The following is an 18,609-nucleotide window of genomic DNA, read 5'->3' on the forward strand; positions in this document are numbered from 1 at the left end:
TTCTGTGTCTCTGCTTTACACATTGGGAGACTTTTCTGTTTTAAAATGAGGAATGAGGGCTAGAGAGATGGCTTAGTGGTTAAGAGCACTGACTGCTCTTCCAGAGGTCCTGAGTTCAATTCCCAGCAACCACATGGTGGCTCACAACCATCTGTAATGGAATCTGATGCCCTCTTCTGGTGTGTCTGAAGACAGTGACAGTGTACTCATATACATAACATAAATATAAAATCTTTTAAAAAAGAGTAGTGGCTTAAATTGTATTTTGGTTTAAAATCACACATAGAGGCATACATGTGCGTGTACACAAACACACACAAAAACAAAAAAAGAGGAATATAGCCAGGACCATCAAGACCAAGTTCTCAGCACAAAGTAGATTTATTTGCCCCAGAGGGACAGAGGGCAGGGAATAAGAGACAGGAGATAGAGGATGAGGGAGAAGGGGAAGGGAACAAGGGTGAGGGAGAAGGGGTATTTGTTCTTGAGGGGGACAAAGGCCTGCCTCTAACTAGGAGACAGATGTGACACATAGGAAAGTGGTCTATAAAGGTAAAGGGGGAAATCCTGTGTTAGGATGAGGTCTAATTGTAACTGGACATGTTAATTAGGTGAGCCAAAGGAGACTTTTGATTGCTGGACTTTACTACTTTGATAACTGCACTTTGGTAGTTAGCCTCAGGAGGAGGAAGTGGCCAAATAGGGAACAGACCTTAGTGGCTAGGTTTAGAAATGTAATCTAGGGTTGGGGATTTAGCTCAGTGGTAGAGCGCTTGCCTAGGAAGCGCAAGGCCCTGGGTTCGATCCCCAGCTCCAAAAAAAAAAAAAAAAAAAAAAAAACCTGACCTAGAAATGTAATCTAATGATTATTAGCAAGGTAGAGAAAATGGGAAAGAAGGGCAAGGCCTACTAGGCCATGTTTGCAATGCTGGGGGCTGGCTAGAGTTTCTTTAGCAGGCCTGTCTGACTTAAATTTAATCTGGCTTCTTTTGGTTATGTGAGATGTAGCAAGTTCTCCTCACACACGGTGGTGGCTCAAGCATTTGGGAGACAGAGAAAAGCAGGTAGATCTCAGTGAGTTCAAGGCCAGCCTGTTCTGCAGCATGAATTCCAGGGTATCAGGGCTACACAGTGACTGTTTCAAACCAACAAAAAATCCACTTTCTTTTGAACAATAGTAAATATATTTCCCCAGGGGCCAAAAAAGAGAAATGGAATTGTTGATGTTCTTTTAAGTTTTGACTACCTGTCAGTCAGATTGTTACTAGTTTGAACTCTTGAGTTTAAAAAGTCCCTGGAAATTGACAATGCTTTTTTGTAATTTGTTTTGTTTTGTTTCTGTTTTTTTGAAACAGTTTCTCTGGAGCTCTGGCTGTCTTGGAACTCACTCTGTATGCAAGGCTGGCCTTGAACTTAGAGATCCACTTTGGTAGTCTTGATTAATTTTTTTGTGTTTTGTTTTTTAGTTGTCTTGATGATATTTGTAGAAACTCCCCCCCCCCTTTCTTTTATTCCTCTAGGAACTGAAAGTTATATCATAGTTCTTTGAACCATATAATATCTGTAACCTGTACTTTGTTCTTCCTTTTGAGTTAACAGAGGACAGAAAAGAAGATTTATTTTTATTTTTATTTTATTTTTTTAAAAGGAGGCCTGGACTTGTGAGATTGCTCAAGGGGTAAAGGTGCTTGCTGCCTAATGACCTAAGTGTAATTCCTGGAACCCATATGATGTAAAAAGAGAACTGATTCCTGCAGGTTATCCTGTGACTTGGTGCACACTTGTACAAACACATCCAGACACACACAAAGAAATGGGACTGCTATTGCTGTTTCTACTGTTTGTTGTGAGGTTATAAAAGGTTTCAATGTACTTTAAGGAGTTTCAAAGTCTTTCTTCCGGAGGTCTCTATATTAGGTAAAGAATTATAGTTTTAGTACAGAGTTAGGGGACTAATAGGAACTGTACCTTCTTGGTTAGTAGTAAAAGGTAAGAAATATCTCAGCTATTAGAATAAAAGGAAGCCTGGAGCAGGTTCTTTTTTTTTTTAAATTATATTTATTATATATAAGTACACTGTAGCTGTCTTTAGACACACCAGAAAAGGACATCATATCTCACTACAGATGGTTGTGAGCTACCATGTGGTTGCTGGGATTCAAATTCAGGGCCTCTAGAAGAACAGTCAGTGCTCCTAACCACTGAGCCACCTCTCCAGCCCCTGTAGCAGGCTCTGTTATTCAACTGTAGCTTACTCTGGAGGTTGGCTTGCAATTCTTGTTGACATTTTCACTGTGTATGTTTTCTGTTGGTTAATAGTTGGTGATGAGAGGCTGGATGTGTGTCATGGTGGTATAGCACTTAACAAGCAAACTCAGAATCCTGAGTTCAAGCCCCAGCACCCAGACACAGCAAAGCAAACCAAGCATTATACCATGAAAGCAAAGCAGAGTTTTGTGTTTAGCACTTTGTAGGGAACTGACTATGGGTCTAGGAATTTAGGACTTGCCTTACTGTGGAGTCTTTCTGACCTTATCCATTTTAATGCTCCAGGAAGAAAAATCCTTCAGCACAAGCTATAAATATTTTTCCTTATGTCTGTGTTTCTATGCATCTGGTTGTGTGCTTTGTAGATTGCAGCCTTTTGAGAAATAGAAGGAGGCAGATATTGTTTAACTCTCATAATAAGCAGTTAGCTCCCCTTGTTTTATTTTAATTTAAAAGACTTTTATTTTGTGCATGTGTATGTATGGAAGTCAAAGAACAACTTCGTGTGGTTGGTTCTTTGTTTTTACCTTTACAGTGATTATGGGGATCAAACTCAGGTCTCTGTGGCAAATACCTTTACCCACTGGGCTATCTTGCCACATTCCACTCCTTTTAAGACAAAGCCTTGCTCTGCAGCTCAGAATGTCTTGGAATTTGTCTTGTAGTCTGGACTGGCTTCAACGCTTTGATCATCATGTCCTAAGACATGCTGTAATTATAGGTTTGCACAACAGTGACCCACTCTGACAGTTACTATTTTGAAATTTAAAAAAGCTACAAGAAAGGCTGGAGAGATGGCTCTGTTTAAGAGCACTGACTGCTCTTCCAGAGATCCTGAGTTCAATTCCCAGCAACCACATGGTGGCTTACAACCATCTGTAATGGGATCTGATGCCTTTTTCTGGTGTGTCTGAAGACAGCTACAGTGTGTTATGTATACTAAATAAATTAATCTTAAAAAAAAATAGCTGGAAGAAGCCAGGCATAGTGCCTTATGTCCAAAATTCTAGTATTTATAGGTAGAAACATTAGGAGCAGGAGCTTTAGGCCAGTTTGGGCTCTATAGACCCTTTCCTTGAAACTGAAGTAGAAAATCATCTCTTAAAATTATCAATTCATGGTATAATATATATGTATATATATATTATTTTGATATTGGTTGGTAGATTGCTTGCCCTGGGTTTAGTTCCCAGCACTATATAAACTAGTTATGGTGACAGATTTGTAATCCCAGCCCTAGGGAAGTGGAGGCAGGAGGGTCAGAAGTTCAAGCTACATAGTTTAAAGGTAGCCTGAACTATATGAACTATGTCTTTTTTTTTTCTTTAAAGTTACCTTAAGCTACCACTCAGAAGTAACCATTGTATTTAATCCTCCACCTCTTTCCTCCCCCTTTCTTTCTTTATTTCCAATGTTAAGGACAAACCCGGGGGCTTTAGAGATGCTAGGCAAGCATTCTACTACTGAGCCATAGAGTGGCCTCCACTGCAGCCCTTCTGTAATAGCTTTGTCTAAGCTATTGTGCTCTGACTTTCCAAAGTATTTTAAAGTATTACTGATATTTTTTGGAGTGCTAGAAATTGAATACAGGCTCTTGTGCATGTTAAACAGGAAGGAGCTCCACTACTGAGCTGCATCCCAGCTTAGATATTTATGCTTATTGTGTACGGTGGTATGCGTACATGTTCATGTTTATCTTAGTTGCTTTTCTATTACTGTGAAGAGACACCATGACCAAGGCAACTTATAAAAAAGAAACCATTCAGTTAAGGGCTTGCTTACAGTTCCAGAGGGTAAGTCCATGACCATCATGGTTCAGGGCATGACACCAGTCAGGCATGGTGCTGGAACAGTAGCTGAGAATTTACATATGAATGAGACACACAGAGAGAGAGAGAGAGAGACAGAGAGACAGAGAGACAGAGAGACAGAGACAGACAGACAGAGATAGAGAAAGAGAGATAGACAGAGACAGAGAGATAGAGAGAAATAGAGAAAGAGAGAAAGAGAGATATATAGAGAGATAGACAGAGACAGAGAGATAGAGAGAAAGAGAGAAAGAGAGATATATAGAGAGATAGACAGAGAAAGAGAGAGAATGAGAATACACATACCTGGGCCTGGAATTGACTTTTGAAAACTAAATGCTTATTTCTAGTGACACACCTCCTAATCCTTCCTAAAACATTTCCACTGACTAGGGACTATGCATTAAATGCATGAGCCTGTGGGACCCATTCTTATTCAAAGCACCGCAGTGTATACCTGTGGAATCCAGAGGTAGAAGCTAGGTTCTCCTCAGTTGCTCTTCACCATATTTTTGAGACAAAAATAGCATTTCCCAGTGCTAGGATACAGGTAGTACATACTACAATGCCTGGCTTTTAACATGGGTGCTAGGGATTTGAACTCATTCTTGGTGGCAAGCTCTGAGCCACTGAGCCATCTCCCTATCTCCCCTGCTTATTTTTGTTGGGCTAGGGATTGAACCCAGGGCCTGTACCACTAGCCCATATACATAACTCTACATTTTGTTTTTAAGGAAAGTTTTTAGGCATTTTTTAGTGAGTGATTTTTTTTTTTTAAATTCTGCTTTATGAATAAGAACTGAATATGGTCAGTAGTTGAAAATGTCTAGTTTTTTGTAAATCAGTTAGAAGGAATATGACAAGATAAATGGAAGATGTACCTGTTTTAGGAAACCATAGTTAAATGTGAAAAGAACACTCTCCTTTGAGCTAGAGTTGTTTAGAATGGAAGCCTCTCTGGTGTAGAATAGGCATTATTTGACATTATTCTTCATTCCTTAGATTTCCATGAGGACAGCTGACAAGGACCTGAATGGCCTCATTTTAGCTACTTCTGTCTGTGGAGCTATTTCTTGCTCCTTCAGTTCTGATCCCTGGTGCGACAGTGGCTCCTGAGCACCATGAAAGTTGTCCCAGAGAAGAATGCTGTACGAATCCTCTGGGGCCGAGAGCGGGGCACTCGTGCCATGGGTGCCCAGCGGCTTCTGCAGGAGCTGGTGGAGGATAAGACTCGATGGATGAAATGGGAGGGCAAGGTAAGGAAATGGTGTTTTGACCAAGTTTGTGGGGGTGACACCTTAGAATAGATTAATGGCAGAGATTAATCTTGTCCCTGAGATTTGATATAACTAGTTTGGGAAATTGGTTTATAATATAAAGGATAAGAATAGAAATGTTCTTTCTGAATTTAGATTTATCTTAATTTATAATTTGATTATTGTCTTCAGACTTTTAGTTTGCACTGTGATACTAATCTAGAATGACTTCCGTGCTTTAGAGTCAGAGTAAGCCCAAATTTATAAATCATGCTATGCTGTGTGTGTGCATGTGTGTGTGCGTGTGCGCGTGTGTGTGCGCGCGCGTGTGTGTTTGTATTTGTTTATTTATTTATTTGTTTGTTTTCTCCCAGAGAGTAGAACTTCCTGATAGTCCACGCTCGACCTTCTTACTGGCCTTCAGCCCAGACAGGTACCTAATACTTAGCTGTAGCTTAAGATTTGTGATGACATGGCTTTCTGTACTCTTGACTTAGCGCGATCATCCAGATTAATCCCTAGAGACCAATCCCTTTGGAACACTAGATGAATATATGAACACACACACACACACACACACACACACACACACACACACACACACACTATATGAAATGGAGAGAAGTAAAGAAGAATCAAAGGAATTATAAAGAGAATGGTGAAAGTCAAGGCTAAGAATTTAGCCAGGCTTTGGTACCATTGCTTTGCCTGGCTGATAGACACCAGCAATGAAGGCAGTATGTGTTATTTGGGGACAGTGTGGGAAAACCAGAAGCCTTTAAAAAATCAGAATATTTCTGCTGTGTGTAGATAAACTGCCTAGCAGATATACCTTAATTTCTTTCATTTCATAGTATAGGGAATAATGTTGGGCTTTTGTTTTCTAAAGCTGGTAAAATTTATTTCCCCCTACATGTTTCTTAATTATTCCTACATTTTGATTCCCTAGGACTCTCTTGGCGTCCACACATGTGAACCATAACATCTATATTACAGAGGTTAAGACTGGCAAGTGTGTTCACTCTCTGATTGGACACCGCCGTACTCCATGGTGTGTCACTTTTCATCCCACTATCTCAGGCCTTATTGCTTCTGGCTGCCTAGATGGGGAAGTTAGGATTTGGGACTTACATGTAAGTATTCTTTGGGCTGCTTTCTTTTCTTTAGTATTCCAGACACAGAGAATTGTTTGCCATTGGCTTCTTACTTCTGGCTGAGAAACTAACTACTTTCTTAGGATTGGTAGTCATTGCTCACTTAGAGGGTGGGAATCCTAGTTTTTACTTATCCATTATGAAGTAAACAGTTAAACTTTTCTTCTACCTGCTCATTTTAAGATTGTCCAGGAGAGGCTCTATGAGTTCAATATGGACTTCCACTGTCTTGGAGTACTCTGCTCATGATCATCACAACAAGACTTGTCCTGGGTTGCTCTGCACTATGTTTGCACCAAGCTAGAATGTTCACAGGTGTTAGAAACAGGAACTGAGTAGAGGCTTTGTAACTGACATGAAGGCAGCAATATTTTCCTATATATTATTGGCACTGCTAGATGACTGTTCATATACATTATTTTATAAAAGACATGTTTAAAGTAAGCCCTATAAGAATTCAGTTGATCTTAAATGGAAATTTATTTATTTAGAGACAGAGTCTTGCTATATAAAACCTGGTTGGCTTAGAAATGACTATGTAGACTAGGCTACCCTCAAATTCATGGAGATCCACATGCCTCTGTCTTCTGAGTGCTGGGATTAAAGACATGTACCACTGTGCTCTGATAAGGATTGCAACCGCAAGTGGATATACTGGGGATCAAGCCCAGGGGCTTCATATATGTGAAGTATTTGCTTTACCATTGAGCTATATAACCCCATATAGACCCTTCCTCTTTTTCTCTCCATTCCTTCCCCTCCCACTTCCTCCCTCCCTCCCCTTCCCTCTTTCTTTCTTTCCCTCTTCCCCTCTTCCCCTCTTTCTTTCTTTCTTTCTTTCTTTCTTTCTTTCTTTCTTTCTTTCTTTCTTTCTTTCTTTCTATTTTTGCTTTTTTGAGACTAGGAATCACTATATAGTCCAGGCTGGCCTCAAATTCATGGCAGTCTTCTTGCCTTTGCTTCCCAAATGCTGGGATTATAGGTATGAGTAATCATATTTAGCTCTTCAATGTAATTTTCTTCACATGGACTCTCCATTTTGTTGGCAGTTTTTAATCTGAGCATATTTTGAATTGGTTCATTTGCAGGGTGGCAGTGAAAGCTGGTTCACAGATAGCAACAATGCCATAGCTTCTTTGGCTTTCCACCCTACGGCTCAGCTCCTGCTGATCGCCACTGCAAATGAGATCCATTTCTGGGATTGGAGTCGTCGGGAACCCTTTGCTGTGGTGAAAACAGCTAGTGAGATGGAGCGTGTTCGGTGAGTGCTGTGTTTTGTCAACTGTATCAGACCCCAAACTGACATGAAAGGACATTCATGACTACTGTTATTGCACAGAAGGCTGTTACACCTCCTTAGGGCAGTCATCAGTCTTCTTTAGGTTGTTATCATCATGGCTGAGTAGCCGAAGCAGTTCATTTTGTTTATGCCTTCATCCTGTGGTCTCTGCAGATCAGGGTCATTTGGTAAAATCCTACTTAGGTTCCAAGCCGTCTACACTTGGGATTACCCTTTGGAAAAACCTCTCAAAAATAAATGGGTAGTTTTTGATAGCTTGGTGGTGGCTGATTGATCACTATTGACTATTTATATTTATAAAATAGAGATGTAAACCTGTGTCAGATTTGCTAATTATGCTTATTTAGCCTTTGAGATCAAAACACACTTGGTGACTGCAGGTGTGAGAGCACACATCTGTAATTTCAGGATTCTGATATGATAGGCAGATCATGAGTTCCTGGCCAGCTGGGCTACATAAGGAGTCTAAGTCTTCCTGGACTAGTTAGCAAGACTCTATCTTAAAAACCAAAATACCAGCTAGATGTAGTGGCCCACATCCTAATCCCAGCATTTAGTAGGTGGATCTCTGTGAGTTTGAGGCCATCTTGGTCTGTATAGTGAGTTTTAGGATAACCAGAGTTACATAGTAAGTAAGGCTGTCTTTCAAAAAACAAAACAAAATAAAACCCAAAATACCAAAACCACAGTATAGCTGGGGATATAGCAAAACTGTATAGCTCTTGCCTATTACATATGTGACCTTGGATTCAGTTCTCTGCACTACAAAAGCAAGATATACGTTGCCGGAGTTAAACTGGATACTTTGTTTTCTTTGGCTGCTTTTGACCAGATTATGGCTGGATATAGACTGGTTTTCTGGCTTCCAGCCATATCACTTTGTACTGATACTTTGTTGTCACTAGAGTAAGTACTTTTGCCAAGTGTAGCAGCTGTATGAAGGGAAACCTGAATCTGCGTGGCAGCATTCTGATTTACCTTTTAAATAGGCTCTTATATGTTGAACAGATACATATTTAATGTAGCTGCTAACTGTGATGTCAGCCTGGATGTTATTCAAAACTGAAATCGTGTCCTGAGGATGTAACTCAGGTTAATAGAATTGCTTGTCCTGCATGAATGAAGCTTAGAGTTCGATCCTCAGTACCACATACAGTGAGTGTGTTGGTGCACACCTGTAATGCCAGTACTGGGATGGTAAAGGGTAGAGAATCAAAAGTTCAAAGTTATCTGTAACCAGCTGTTTTCTTGTAAGCTAGCCTAAGGTAGTGAAGGGTTGGGGATTTAGCTCAGTGGTAGAGCGCTTGCCTAGGAAGCGCAAGGCCCTGGGTTCGGTCCCCAGCTCAAAAAAAAAAAAAAAAAAAAGAACCAAAAAAAAAAAAAAACCAAAGTGAAATCTCTTACTGCATATTTCTTTTCATTAGGAAACAACATAAAGCCTTATTTTAATGTCTTTACAATTTTTTTTGAAAGACTAGGTAGGTGTGGTGGTACCCAGCATTCAGGGATCTGAGGCAGAACATTTGTGAGTCTGAAGATATCTGGACTACATAGATAAATTCTCCAGAAGAGGGGGAGAAAATTTAGAGTTTTGAAAGCATGAAATGGGTAGACAATTCCCATTTCTCAGTTAACATGGTCTTTGTTTGTCTCTTGTCTTGTTCTTTTGTATTTCAGTCTGGTGAGATTTGATCCACTTGGACACTACTTACTTACAGCTATTGTTAACCCCTCTAATCAGCAGGTAAGGGTCTAACAGTCCAACTCTAGCTGAACTGTGAGGTACTTTGTAAACTAGCACTCTAATTTTGATCATATTATTTCTTTGTTATTATATATTTATTATTACTAAAATGTAATTCTGATTATGTTTTAGTTCTTAACATTTCTGCAATCTTTTTCCATCAAGATTTTAATAACTTTCTGATGATATCAAAAGTTACAGACATAATTTTCACAGGAGAGTCAATTTTTTAACCCCATGTGACTAGGTCGTGAGAAACAGACCATGTCAGAGTTGGAGAAATGACTTAGCTGTTATACTACTTTTGAAGAGGACCTGAGTTCTGTTTACAGCCCCCAGTTGGGCTGCATACACCTGCCCTGCTATATAACTATAGCTCCAAGGAATCCTATGTCCTTTTTTGGCTCATTCCCAATGTTTAGATGTGGGTATACCCACACATACACATAAACAAACAAACTGTAATTTTTAAAAATAGGTGTGGGTATTTTGCCTGAATGTGTGTTTGTGTAATGTGTTTATGTAGGAACCACGGAGGCCAGAAGAGAACATTAGATTTCTTGGAAGTGGAGTTAGAGCAAATTGTAACCACCATGTGGATGCTGGGAACCAAACCCAGGTCCTCTGCAAAAGCAACAAGTGTTTTAACCATTGAGCCATCTCTCTGGCTTCTAAAAATAAATCTTAAAAAGAAGTAGCCAGGGACTGGAGAAATGGCTCAGCAGTTAAGAGCACTTGATGTTTTTGCAGAGGGCCCTGGTTTGAATCCTGGCCCTCATGTAGTAGTTCACAATCATTTGTAACTTCAGTTCTATGGTATCTGATTCCTTCTGACTTTCATAGGCACCAGACATGTATGTGGTGCACATAAGTACATGCAGGCAAAAACACTCAGACATAAAATAAAATATAAATAAACCTAAAATAATTAAAGGAAATAACTTGTCTTCATCATGCTTGTCATTTGTGTGCCTCTGGCTGGTTAACATTTTGTTTTCCCTTACTGCTTCTATGTCACAGAGATACCTTTTAGACAATAATTGTTTGGCCAGATGTACTCATTTAGATATGTTGCCAATTGGAAATGGATAATTTAATACCATATGATGGTTTTGAATCTGAAGCCAGTTTTCATTACCTTATGGGGAGAGAGTTTTTGCTTATCCATGTGGTTCTTCTTGGATGATTATCAGTCAACTTTAAGTTTCTCTTGATTTGTTTGGAGGATCTAACTAACTGTTGTGCTCTACTCTCTCCTCCTGCTGGTCCATGTTACAGGGTGATGATGAACCAGAAATCCCTATAGATGGAACAGAATTATCTCATTACCGTCAGCGTGCCCTCCTGCAATCACAGCCAGTTCGCCGGACACCCCTCCTCCACAATTTCCTGCATATGCTGTCCTCCCGCTCCTCTGGCATCCAGGTGGGAGAGCAAAGCACAGTACAAGATTCTGCTACCCCCTCACCCCCACCGCCTCCCCCTCAGCCCTCCACGGAGCGTCCCAGGACTTCCGCTTACATCAGACTCCGACAGCGGGTCAGTTACCCCACCACAGTTGAGTGCTGCCAGCACCCTGGGATCCTGTGCCTTTGCAGCCGTTGTGCTGGCACTCGAGTTCCTTCCCTCTTGCCACACCAGGACAGTGTCCCCCCTGCTTCTGCCAGAGCTACTACCCCTTCCTTTTCTTTTGTACAGACCGAGCCCTTCCATCCCCCGGAGCAGGCTTCATCAACGCAGCAGGACCAAGGCCTCCTGAACCGGCCGTCTGCCTTCAGTACAGTCCAGAGCAGCACTGCGGGCAACACGCTCCGCAACCTCAGTCTGGGTCCTACCCGTCGCTCTTTGGGGGGCCCACTGTCCAGCCACCCATCTAGGTATCACAGAGAACTAGCCCCTGGGCTGACAGGTTCTGAGTGGACCCGGACAGTACTCACTCTGAACTCACGTTCTGAGGTAGAATCTATGCCCCCACCGAGGACCAGTGCCTCCTCAGTGAGTTTGCTTTCTGTACTGAGACAGCAGGAAGGTGGCTCTCAGGCATCTGTGTATACTTCAGCCACAGAAGGGAGGGGTTTTCCATCATCAGGGTTGGCAACTGAGTCAGATGGAGGGAATGGTTCCAGCCAAAACAACTCAGGCAACATTCGCCATGAGCTTCAGTGTGACCTGAGACGCTTTTTTTTGGAGTATGACAGGCTGCAGGAGCTGGATCAGAGCCTGAGTGGGGAAACTCCCCAGACCCAACAGGCCCAGGAAATGCTCAACAATAATATTGAATCTGAGAGACCAGGTCCTTCCCATCAGCCTACCCCACACAGCAGTGAGAACAACTCCAACCTTTCTCGGGGCCACCTTAATCGATGCCGTGCTTGCCATAATCTTCTAACCTTCAACAATGATACCCTTCGTTGGGAAAGAACCACACCTAACTACTCATCCGGTGAGGCTAGCTCTTCCTGGCATGTCTCCACTACTTTTGAGGGCATGCCACCGAGTGGCAACCAACTACCACCTCTTGAGCGGACTGAGGGCCAAATGCCTAACTCCAGCAGGCTGGAGTTGAGCAGTTCTGCTAGTTCACAAGAGGAGAGGACTGTGGGGGTGGCCTTTAACCAGGAGACCGGCCATTGGGAACGAATTTATACCCAGTCCAGCAGATCTGGAACTGTATCACAGGAGGCCTTACATCAAGATGTGCCTGAGGAAAGCTCTGAGGAAGACTCCCTGAGGAGGTAAGCAGCTGCTGTTCTCTGCTCTGCCTCCCTGTCTCTTCTTAACACCTATTATCCTTCAGTCTCAGTGGTGTTGTGACTTTATATAAAGTGTCTGGGACCCGTGCATCTGCTTCTGATCTTGCATTTTCTTGGGAAATCTTACTTCGGTGGTAGGGATAGCATCAGGCCTAGTGATGTGAGTCAAATGTTGTACAGTTTATTTTTTCCTAAGCCCAAAGCTCTGGTTTAGCCTTGAAAGGGACATGTTGACTGGGTTACAGAGGCATGAGGAGATAAAATCACTGACTTTCTTTCCCTCACCTTCTATATCGTAGATATAGGATTAGGTGTTGAGAAGCGTGTGTTCCGAAGGCCGGTTTACAGTGAGGATTTCAAAAACAACTAGAGTGCAGAGAGATACTTTGCTCAGCATTTCGTGCCAGCTAGTCTTTGAATGTATTGCTTTGAACAACTCCAGTTCAATACATGGCTGAAGTATTCCATGTGTGAATATATGTACATCAAGGACAGTGTTTTGTTTTTTGTTTTTTTGTTTTTTTTTCTTTTTTTTTTTTTTGGAGCTGGGGACCGAACCCAGGGCCTTGTGCTTGCTAGGCAAGCGCTCTACCACTGAGCTAAATCCTCAACCCCCAAGGACAGTGTTTTGTTTTTTGTTTTTGTTTTGTTAATTTACCAAACTTATGTTTTTTGACAGTTTCTGGGCTGCTCATTTAGGGTTTTTGTTTGATTGGTTGGTTGGTTTTGATGGTGGTGGAGATTAAACTCAAAGCCTTATAAATATACTTCCATACCCAAAATTCTTTGAATGGACCTTCCAGATGACCATTATCTTGGGATGGGAGAAAAGAATTCAAGGAAGGAAGACCTTTCTACACGTAGATTGGCATCCGAGACAGTTCTCATGAGAGAAACAGAGTGGGAGTAATAAACTACCCACCGCATGTTCCGTGAATGGCTATGTGCACTTCTGTCTTGATTTATTAGGGACTTCTTTCTGTGATTATGTAAAGGTCAAGTCTAGCATAATCACCAATTCCCAGGACATTGGTGCCAAGCAGCATATTGCTCTACATTATATCCTCTGCTGAAGCAACTGAAGTTTTTCTGACAGAAGCTAGGGTGGGAATATAGATTGTGCATATCATATATGTGTTATTTTTGGAGGATGCTTTAGCATCTAGTCAGTAAACACTAGTAGAATGGTTATAGTTTTTCCAGCACTGTGCTAGGCACTGTGCCCACTGGAGTATACCCTTTTACTAGGGAGGCAAGACATATTTACATGAAATCTGTCACAAGTGTAGATGATCTGGTACTACTTTTTAAAAAATCACATCTTTATTTATTGTATACATTGTGTTGGTGTGTGTCATGACACATGTATAGCGATCAGAGGGCAGTTTTCAGGAATTGACTATCTTCTTATGCCTTGTAGAGATCCTGGGGTCATCAGGACATCAGGCATGGTGGCAAGTACTCTTAACCTGCTTAGCCTTCTCGCCATCTCCAATCTGGTGCTTCTTTGTGCACTACTGATGCTAAAATGGAGTCTAAGCAAAAACAATAAAAAATTAGTTTATTTATTTATTTATTTAGTTTTTTTATTTTTTTTCGGAGCTGGGGATCGAACCCAGGCCTTGCGCTTCCTAGGCAAGCGTTCTACCACTGAGCTAAATCCCCAATCCTTAGTTTATTTCTAATAAGAGGGAGCTATTATCCCAAAAAGTTATATAATGTTCAATAATGAAATGTTGGTAAGACTTGGAGAAGGAAAGACCTTTTTCTTTTAAGGTAATAGCACGTTCTCAAGGAGAAAAATATAATGCATGAGGAATGAACATCAGAAATAGAGTAATAAGATTGTTTCTGTGCCTGAGTGAATGATGCCTGTTTTTGGGAACAGCTCTGGATTTCTTGCTTGGAATATTACCTTTGCTTAAGGGTTCATATCAGGAGCCTGGGACTCTGTTCTTGAAAAGCAGGAAGGCATCCAGCACAGTGCCTGGCATGTTGTGGTACTCAAAATTTATTAAAGGCAATCAGGAGATAACTGTCTTCAAATACTTGACATTAGAAGCTTTTCATTTTGTGCCTCCAAAATAGCCAAGCCTTTAGTCAGCATTTGTCCATCTTTAACAGTACTTCTCTTGTGGTGTCCTGAGTAATGCCCAATGGCCTAGAATAAACCCTGTATACAGAGCATTCGAGATAACAGTTAATGAGGGCTCACTGTGTCATACTCTCACTCTGAGGTGATTGAAGAAAGCAGGGGATAGAGCATGCTGTGTGACAACAGCTCTGTGCAATATAGGTATTAAATTTCACATTTTGCATTAAGTGAATCCCTTAGAGCAGTCAGTACACTAGGACAGGAGCTTGGGAGGTGGCTAAGAACACATATGTGAGTATGAGGATTTGAATTCAAATTCCTAATACTCATATAAAAAGCTACATATAGCACCTATGCCACTAACCTCATCATGATTTTAGGGGCCTTACTGACCGACCTAGATGGAACTCTGAGTTCCCGGTCCAGTGAGAACCCCATTTGAAACGACTAAGGTAGAAAGCAGTAGGGCAGGGCTTGGAGTGCGCTCATCTGGCTTCTGGGTGCAGACATCTGTACTGACACACATATGAATGCACCTACATCCCAACCAACCAACCAGCCAACAGAAAGGAAAAAGTCAGAGTGAAGACTTAAACTCTGGACTACATCTCTAAAGCTTTGTCCAGCTGTTAGCTCATGCCGTATTCCTTATGATAACCCTCGTACTGCTATTTTAGATTATTTAATTATATGTTTGCCTGCATGTGTGTGTTATACTATGTGTGTGCCTGGTACCCACAGACATCAGAAGAGAACATTAGATCACCTGGAACTGGAGTTCTATTAGTTGTGAGCTGCTGCGTGGATGCTAGGAGTCGAACCTGAGTCCTTGGCAAGATCATGTGCTCTTAATTGCTAAGCCACCTTCCAGCTCCTCTCATTTTATTTTTATTTTTTGTGTTCATTTACATGTAGGTGTTGCATACATGTGTGTGTTCTCATGTGGAAGTCAGAGGCAGAGGATAACTTCTACTTGTAGGGCCCAGGGCATCAAACTTAGGTCATCAGGCTTAGTGGCAAGTACCTTTTAGCCAGTGGGCCATCTCCAGCCACATGAACCTTAGTTTTAGTTTACTCATTTATTTATTATATTTTTAAATGTAATTTTTTTTTTGGTTACTGTTGTTTTGGAGACAGAATTTCACTGTTCTGATAACCTTAGTTTTAAAGGGAAATACTTCTGTTTGTCTCATTTAACTTTTTTTTATTTTCTAAAGATTTATTTATTTAATGTATGTGAGTACATTGTTGCTCTCTTCAGACACACCAGAATAAGGCATTACATCCCATTACAAATGGTTGTGAGCCACCATGTGGTTGCTGGGAATTGAATTCAGGACCTCTGGAAAAGCAGTCAGTGCTCTTAACAGTTGAGCCATCTCTCTATCCCTCTCATTTAAAATTTTAATCATGGAATTCTTCCAAAATAAAAATGAAAAGAATAGTAGAAAAATTCCTGAGTATCTCACTTTACTTTAAAAAATCATCAGTCATTAGCTAAGTGCCTTTTTGTTTTCCCTCCATTTATCTGTATCGCTATCTACTACCCCAACCTACATAGTGTGTACTTTTGTCTATAAATAAAGTTTCTAGAAACAAGGCTATTCAGTGAAACTTTCTGTGTTGATGAAAATGTTCTGTATTTGTGCTTGCAACCGTAATAACTGTGAGTACATGTAATCACTGAGGGATGGAAATGTAGCTGTTAGTATCTGCAGAACTAATTTTAATTTTTATTACTTTAGATATAAATAGATGGATATGACTAGTAACTACCATATTGCACTCATAAAATATTAATTATAACTTTTTAAAAATTAAAATGTTGAACTTGCCACAGTGCAATGTGTGGAGGTCAGAGGAGAACTCTATGTAGTTCATTTTCTTTCCACCTTCATATGAGTTCCAGGGATTGAACTCTGGCTACCAAAAATGCTTTTCCCCATTGAGCCATCTTGACATTAACGTTGATAGCCCTCTTTTAAAAAAATGTTTTGAGACATGAGCTTGATTTGAAACCTAGGCTGGTCTTAAACATAGGTATGTGCTAGAATGCCTGGGTTATTTTTTTTATTACACTTATTTGTGATGTGTATGTGGAGGGTGGATTGCGTATGTGTCATAGCACACATGTGAAAGTCAGAGGAGAGTTTTTGGGAGTTGGTTCTACCCTTCTACCTTCTTGGTCCTAGATTGGTCCAGGATTGGTATCACTTTTACCAACTGAAGCATCTTGCTGTTCCTTCAATAGGTTTTTAAAGCCCTAGAGATCTTAAGGGTTTTCAGGAATTTTTGTTTTAATATTTTCTTTTCTCCTAGTAATTAAAAAATAGTTTGTGTTGTGACTTAAATGATGTTAAGCTTTTAAAAATGCAGGTTGTAGGGCTGAGAGTGCAGTTCAGTAGTAGTAGAAAACCTGCATAGTGTGTTGAGGCCCTGTCCCCAGCACTGAGGGACGGAAAGTGTACGTACACACACACACACACACACACACACACACACACACAGAGAGAGAGAGAGAGAGAGAGTGTATAGTCTGTTTTCTTGTGATAAATTACATTTTTTCTTTCAATATACATATACAAATAATGCATATTTCTCATTTTAAAATGGCATTGATATTTTTTATGGAATTGTTTTTGAGTTAGAATACAGTATGCTATGGGGACTGAAAGCTGGCTCAAAAATGTTGCATTTTGTGAGATATTTTAAGTGTACAATATTGAAGTGGGTCCATACTTACAAATTGAATGCCTGCATTCTGTTGTAAATTACAAATGAAACCTATGCTAACTAATTCTCAGTTAAACTACCTTCTAAAGATGCCATTATATCTACCTGGTGAGCTAGCTCATGCTTCTATTTTCCAGCAGATGTCACTGTGGGGCTGCTGTTACTGCTGGACTTGCCTGGCAGGGAAGAAAAAGGTGTTCTTATGGTTTGTGTAGGAGGTAGAATCATACAACAGAAGACCATTTTTATAGGTGACTGTTGTTGCTAAATGCATGGAATTCATAAAAGGTGATTGTATTTGAAGGTTGAGGGTTTTGTTCTTTGCTCTCCTAATGAGAGATGGGCTATGGAAATAAGTTTTGCTGTCTAGGCACTACAGGGATAATTGTGTGTGCAAATGTATTACTGAGCACATCTGTATTCCAGTAGAGTTCTGTGCTGCTGAGTGGTAGTAATCAGCTCATAGGGTGTCTCCTTTTTCTTGTGAGCAGAGGAATGCAAGCTGTTTATGTAGTCTGAGTCAGCCTTACACCTTGGGTAGCAGGCTTTTTGTCTCACTCTCAGAAACATCAGAAACTTTTTTTTTAGTGTCTAGGACTATTAGGGCATTGTGCGGACTTTTGATTTTTTAAATGCTATTTATTATTTTTTGAGACAGGGTCTTACTACTTAGCTCTGGCTGGGCCTGGAACTCACAGATAATTCATATATTTCTGCTTCCCAAATGCTGGAATTAGAAGCACGTGTCATGATGATTGGTTGAAATGGTATTTCGAAATTAGAAGGAATCCAGAGATATTAGTCCAACCTTCCCTGTTTCTTTCCTTTCCTTCAATGCTAGGAATTTGTCCTGGGGTCTCATGCATACTGAGCAAAGAGACACTAAGAGCAGAGGTCAAATTTGAACTCCCAGGTCCTGAAGAGGACATCCTTTCTTTTACTTGTTTGTTTATAGATGGGATCTCACATAGCCCAGGCTGGCCTTGAACTCTTAATGTATTCTGAGGATATTGAATTTCTGATTTTTCTGTTGTCTGTCTCTCCAAGTACTTGTATTATGGTTGTGTGCCACCAATCCCAGTTTGTATAGTGCTGGGATCAAACACAGGCTTAGTGAACGGTGGTTAAACACTACCACAGAGCTGCATCCCTAGCCCCTCGAAGACCCTGTTGTAAAAACAAAAGGTTGGGTTCTGAGAACTTATGCTTTTGATCTTTACTTTTCTTTGATGACACATAAAGACCATGAAGTGTAGTGATGGCCTTAGCATTAAAATTTAGTCTAAAACATCAAAGGTTAGAGTTGGGTGCTCTCATTGGATTTTCAAGTTTTTTAGACTTTTATAAGAAGTTCCTTTTTGGAGTTTTTAGGCTGAAGGCCCTTGAAGTTCTGTAAGCCACTCAGCTCCAGTCAGTCACATTGGCATTTTCCAGGGAGCCTTCAGCCCAAACACCGTTATCTGGAAGGAAATAAATAGATATTTGAACTAATTATAAA

At 40.7% G+C, this 18,609-nt stretch overlaps 1 protein-coding gene across 23 annotated transcripts in view; it reads left to right on the top strand.

The window, feature by feature from the left end:
• The window catches only part of Ambra1 (autophagy and beclin 1 regulator 1), a 189,292-nt gene that overhangs the window by 30,632 nt on the left and 140,051 nt on the right, over positions 1–18,609 (top strand). For 12 of the 23 annotated variants that reach the window (XR_015683352.1, NM_001134341.4, XM_087654113.1 and 9 more), the window contains 6 exon segments: positions 5,079–5,332; positions 5,707–5,765; positions 6,282–6,465; positions 7,575–7,747; positions 9,464–9,530; positions 10,809–12,265. Coding sequence is in view for 20 of the 23 variants with exons in the window: in NM_001134341.4 (NP_001127813.3) it covers positions 5,198–5,332; positions 5,707–5,765; positions 6,282–6,465; positions 7,575–7,747; positions 9,464–9,530; positions 10,809–12,265 (2,075 nt within the window). In the remaining 3 variants the exon portion in view is untranslated. 23 annotated transcript variants of the gene reach the window in all.

The sequence above is a fragment of the Rattus norvegicus genome, chromosome 3, assembly GCF_021556685.1.
Source record: "Rattus norvegicus strain SHRSP/BbbUtx chromosome 3, alternate assembly SHRSP_T2T, whole genome shotgun sequence".
NCBI classification, from domain to species: Eukaryota; Metazoa; Chordata; class Mammalia; order Rodentia; family Muridae; genus Rattus; species Rattus norvegicus.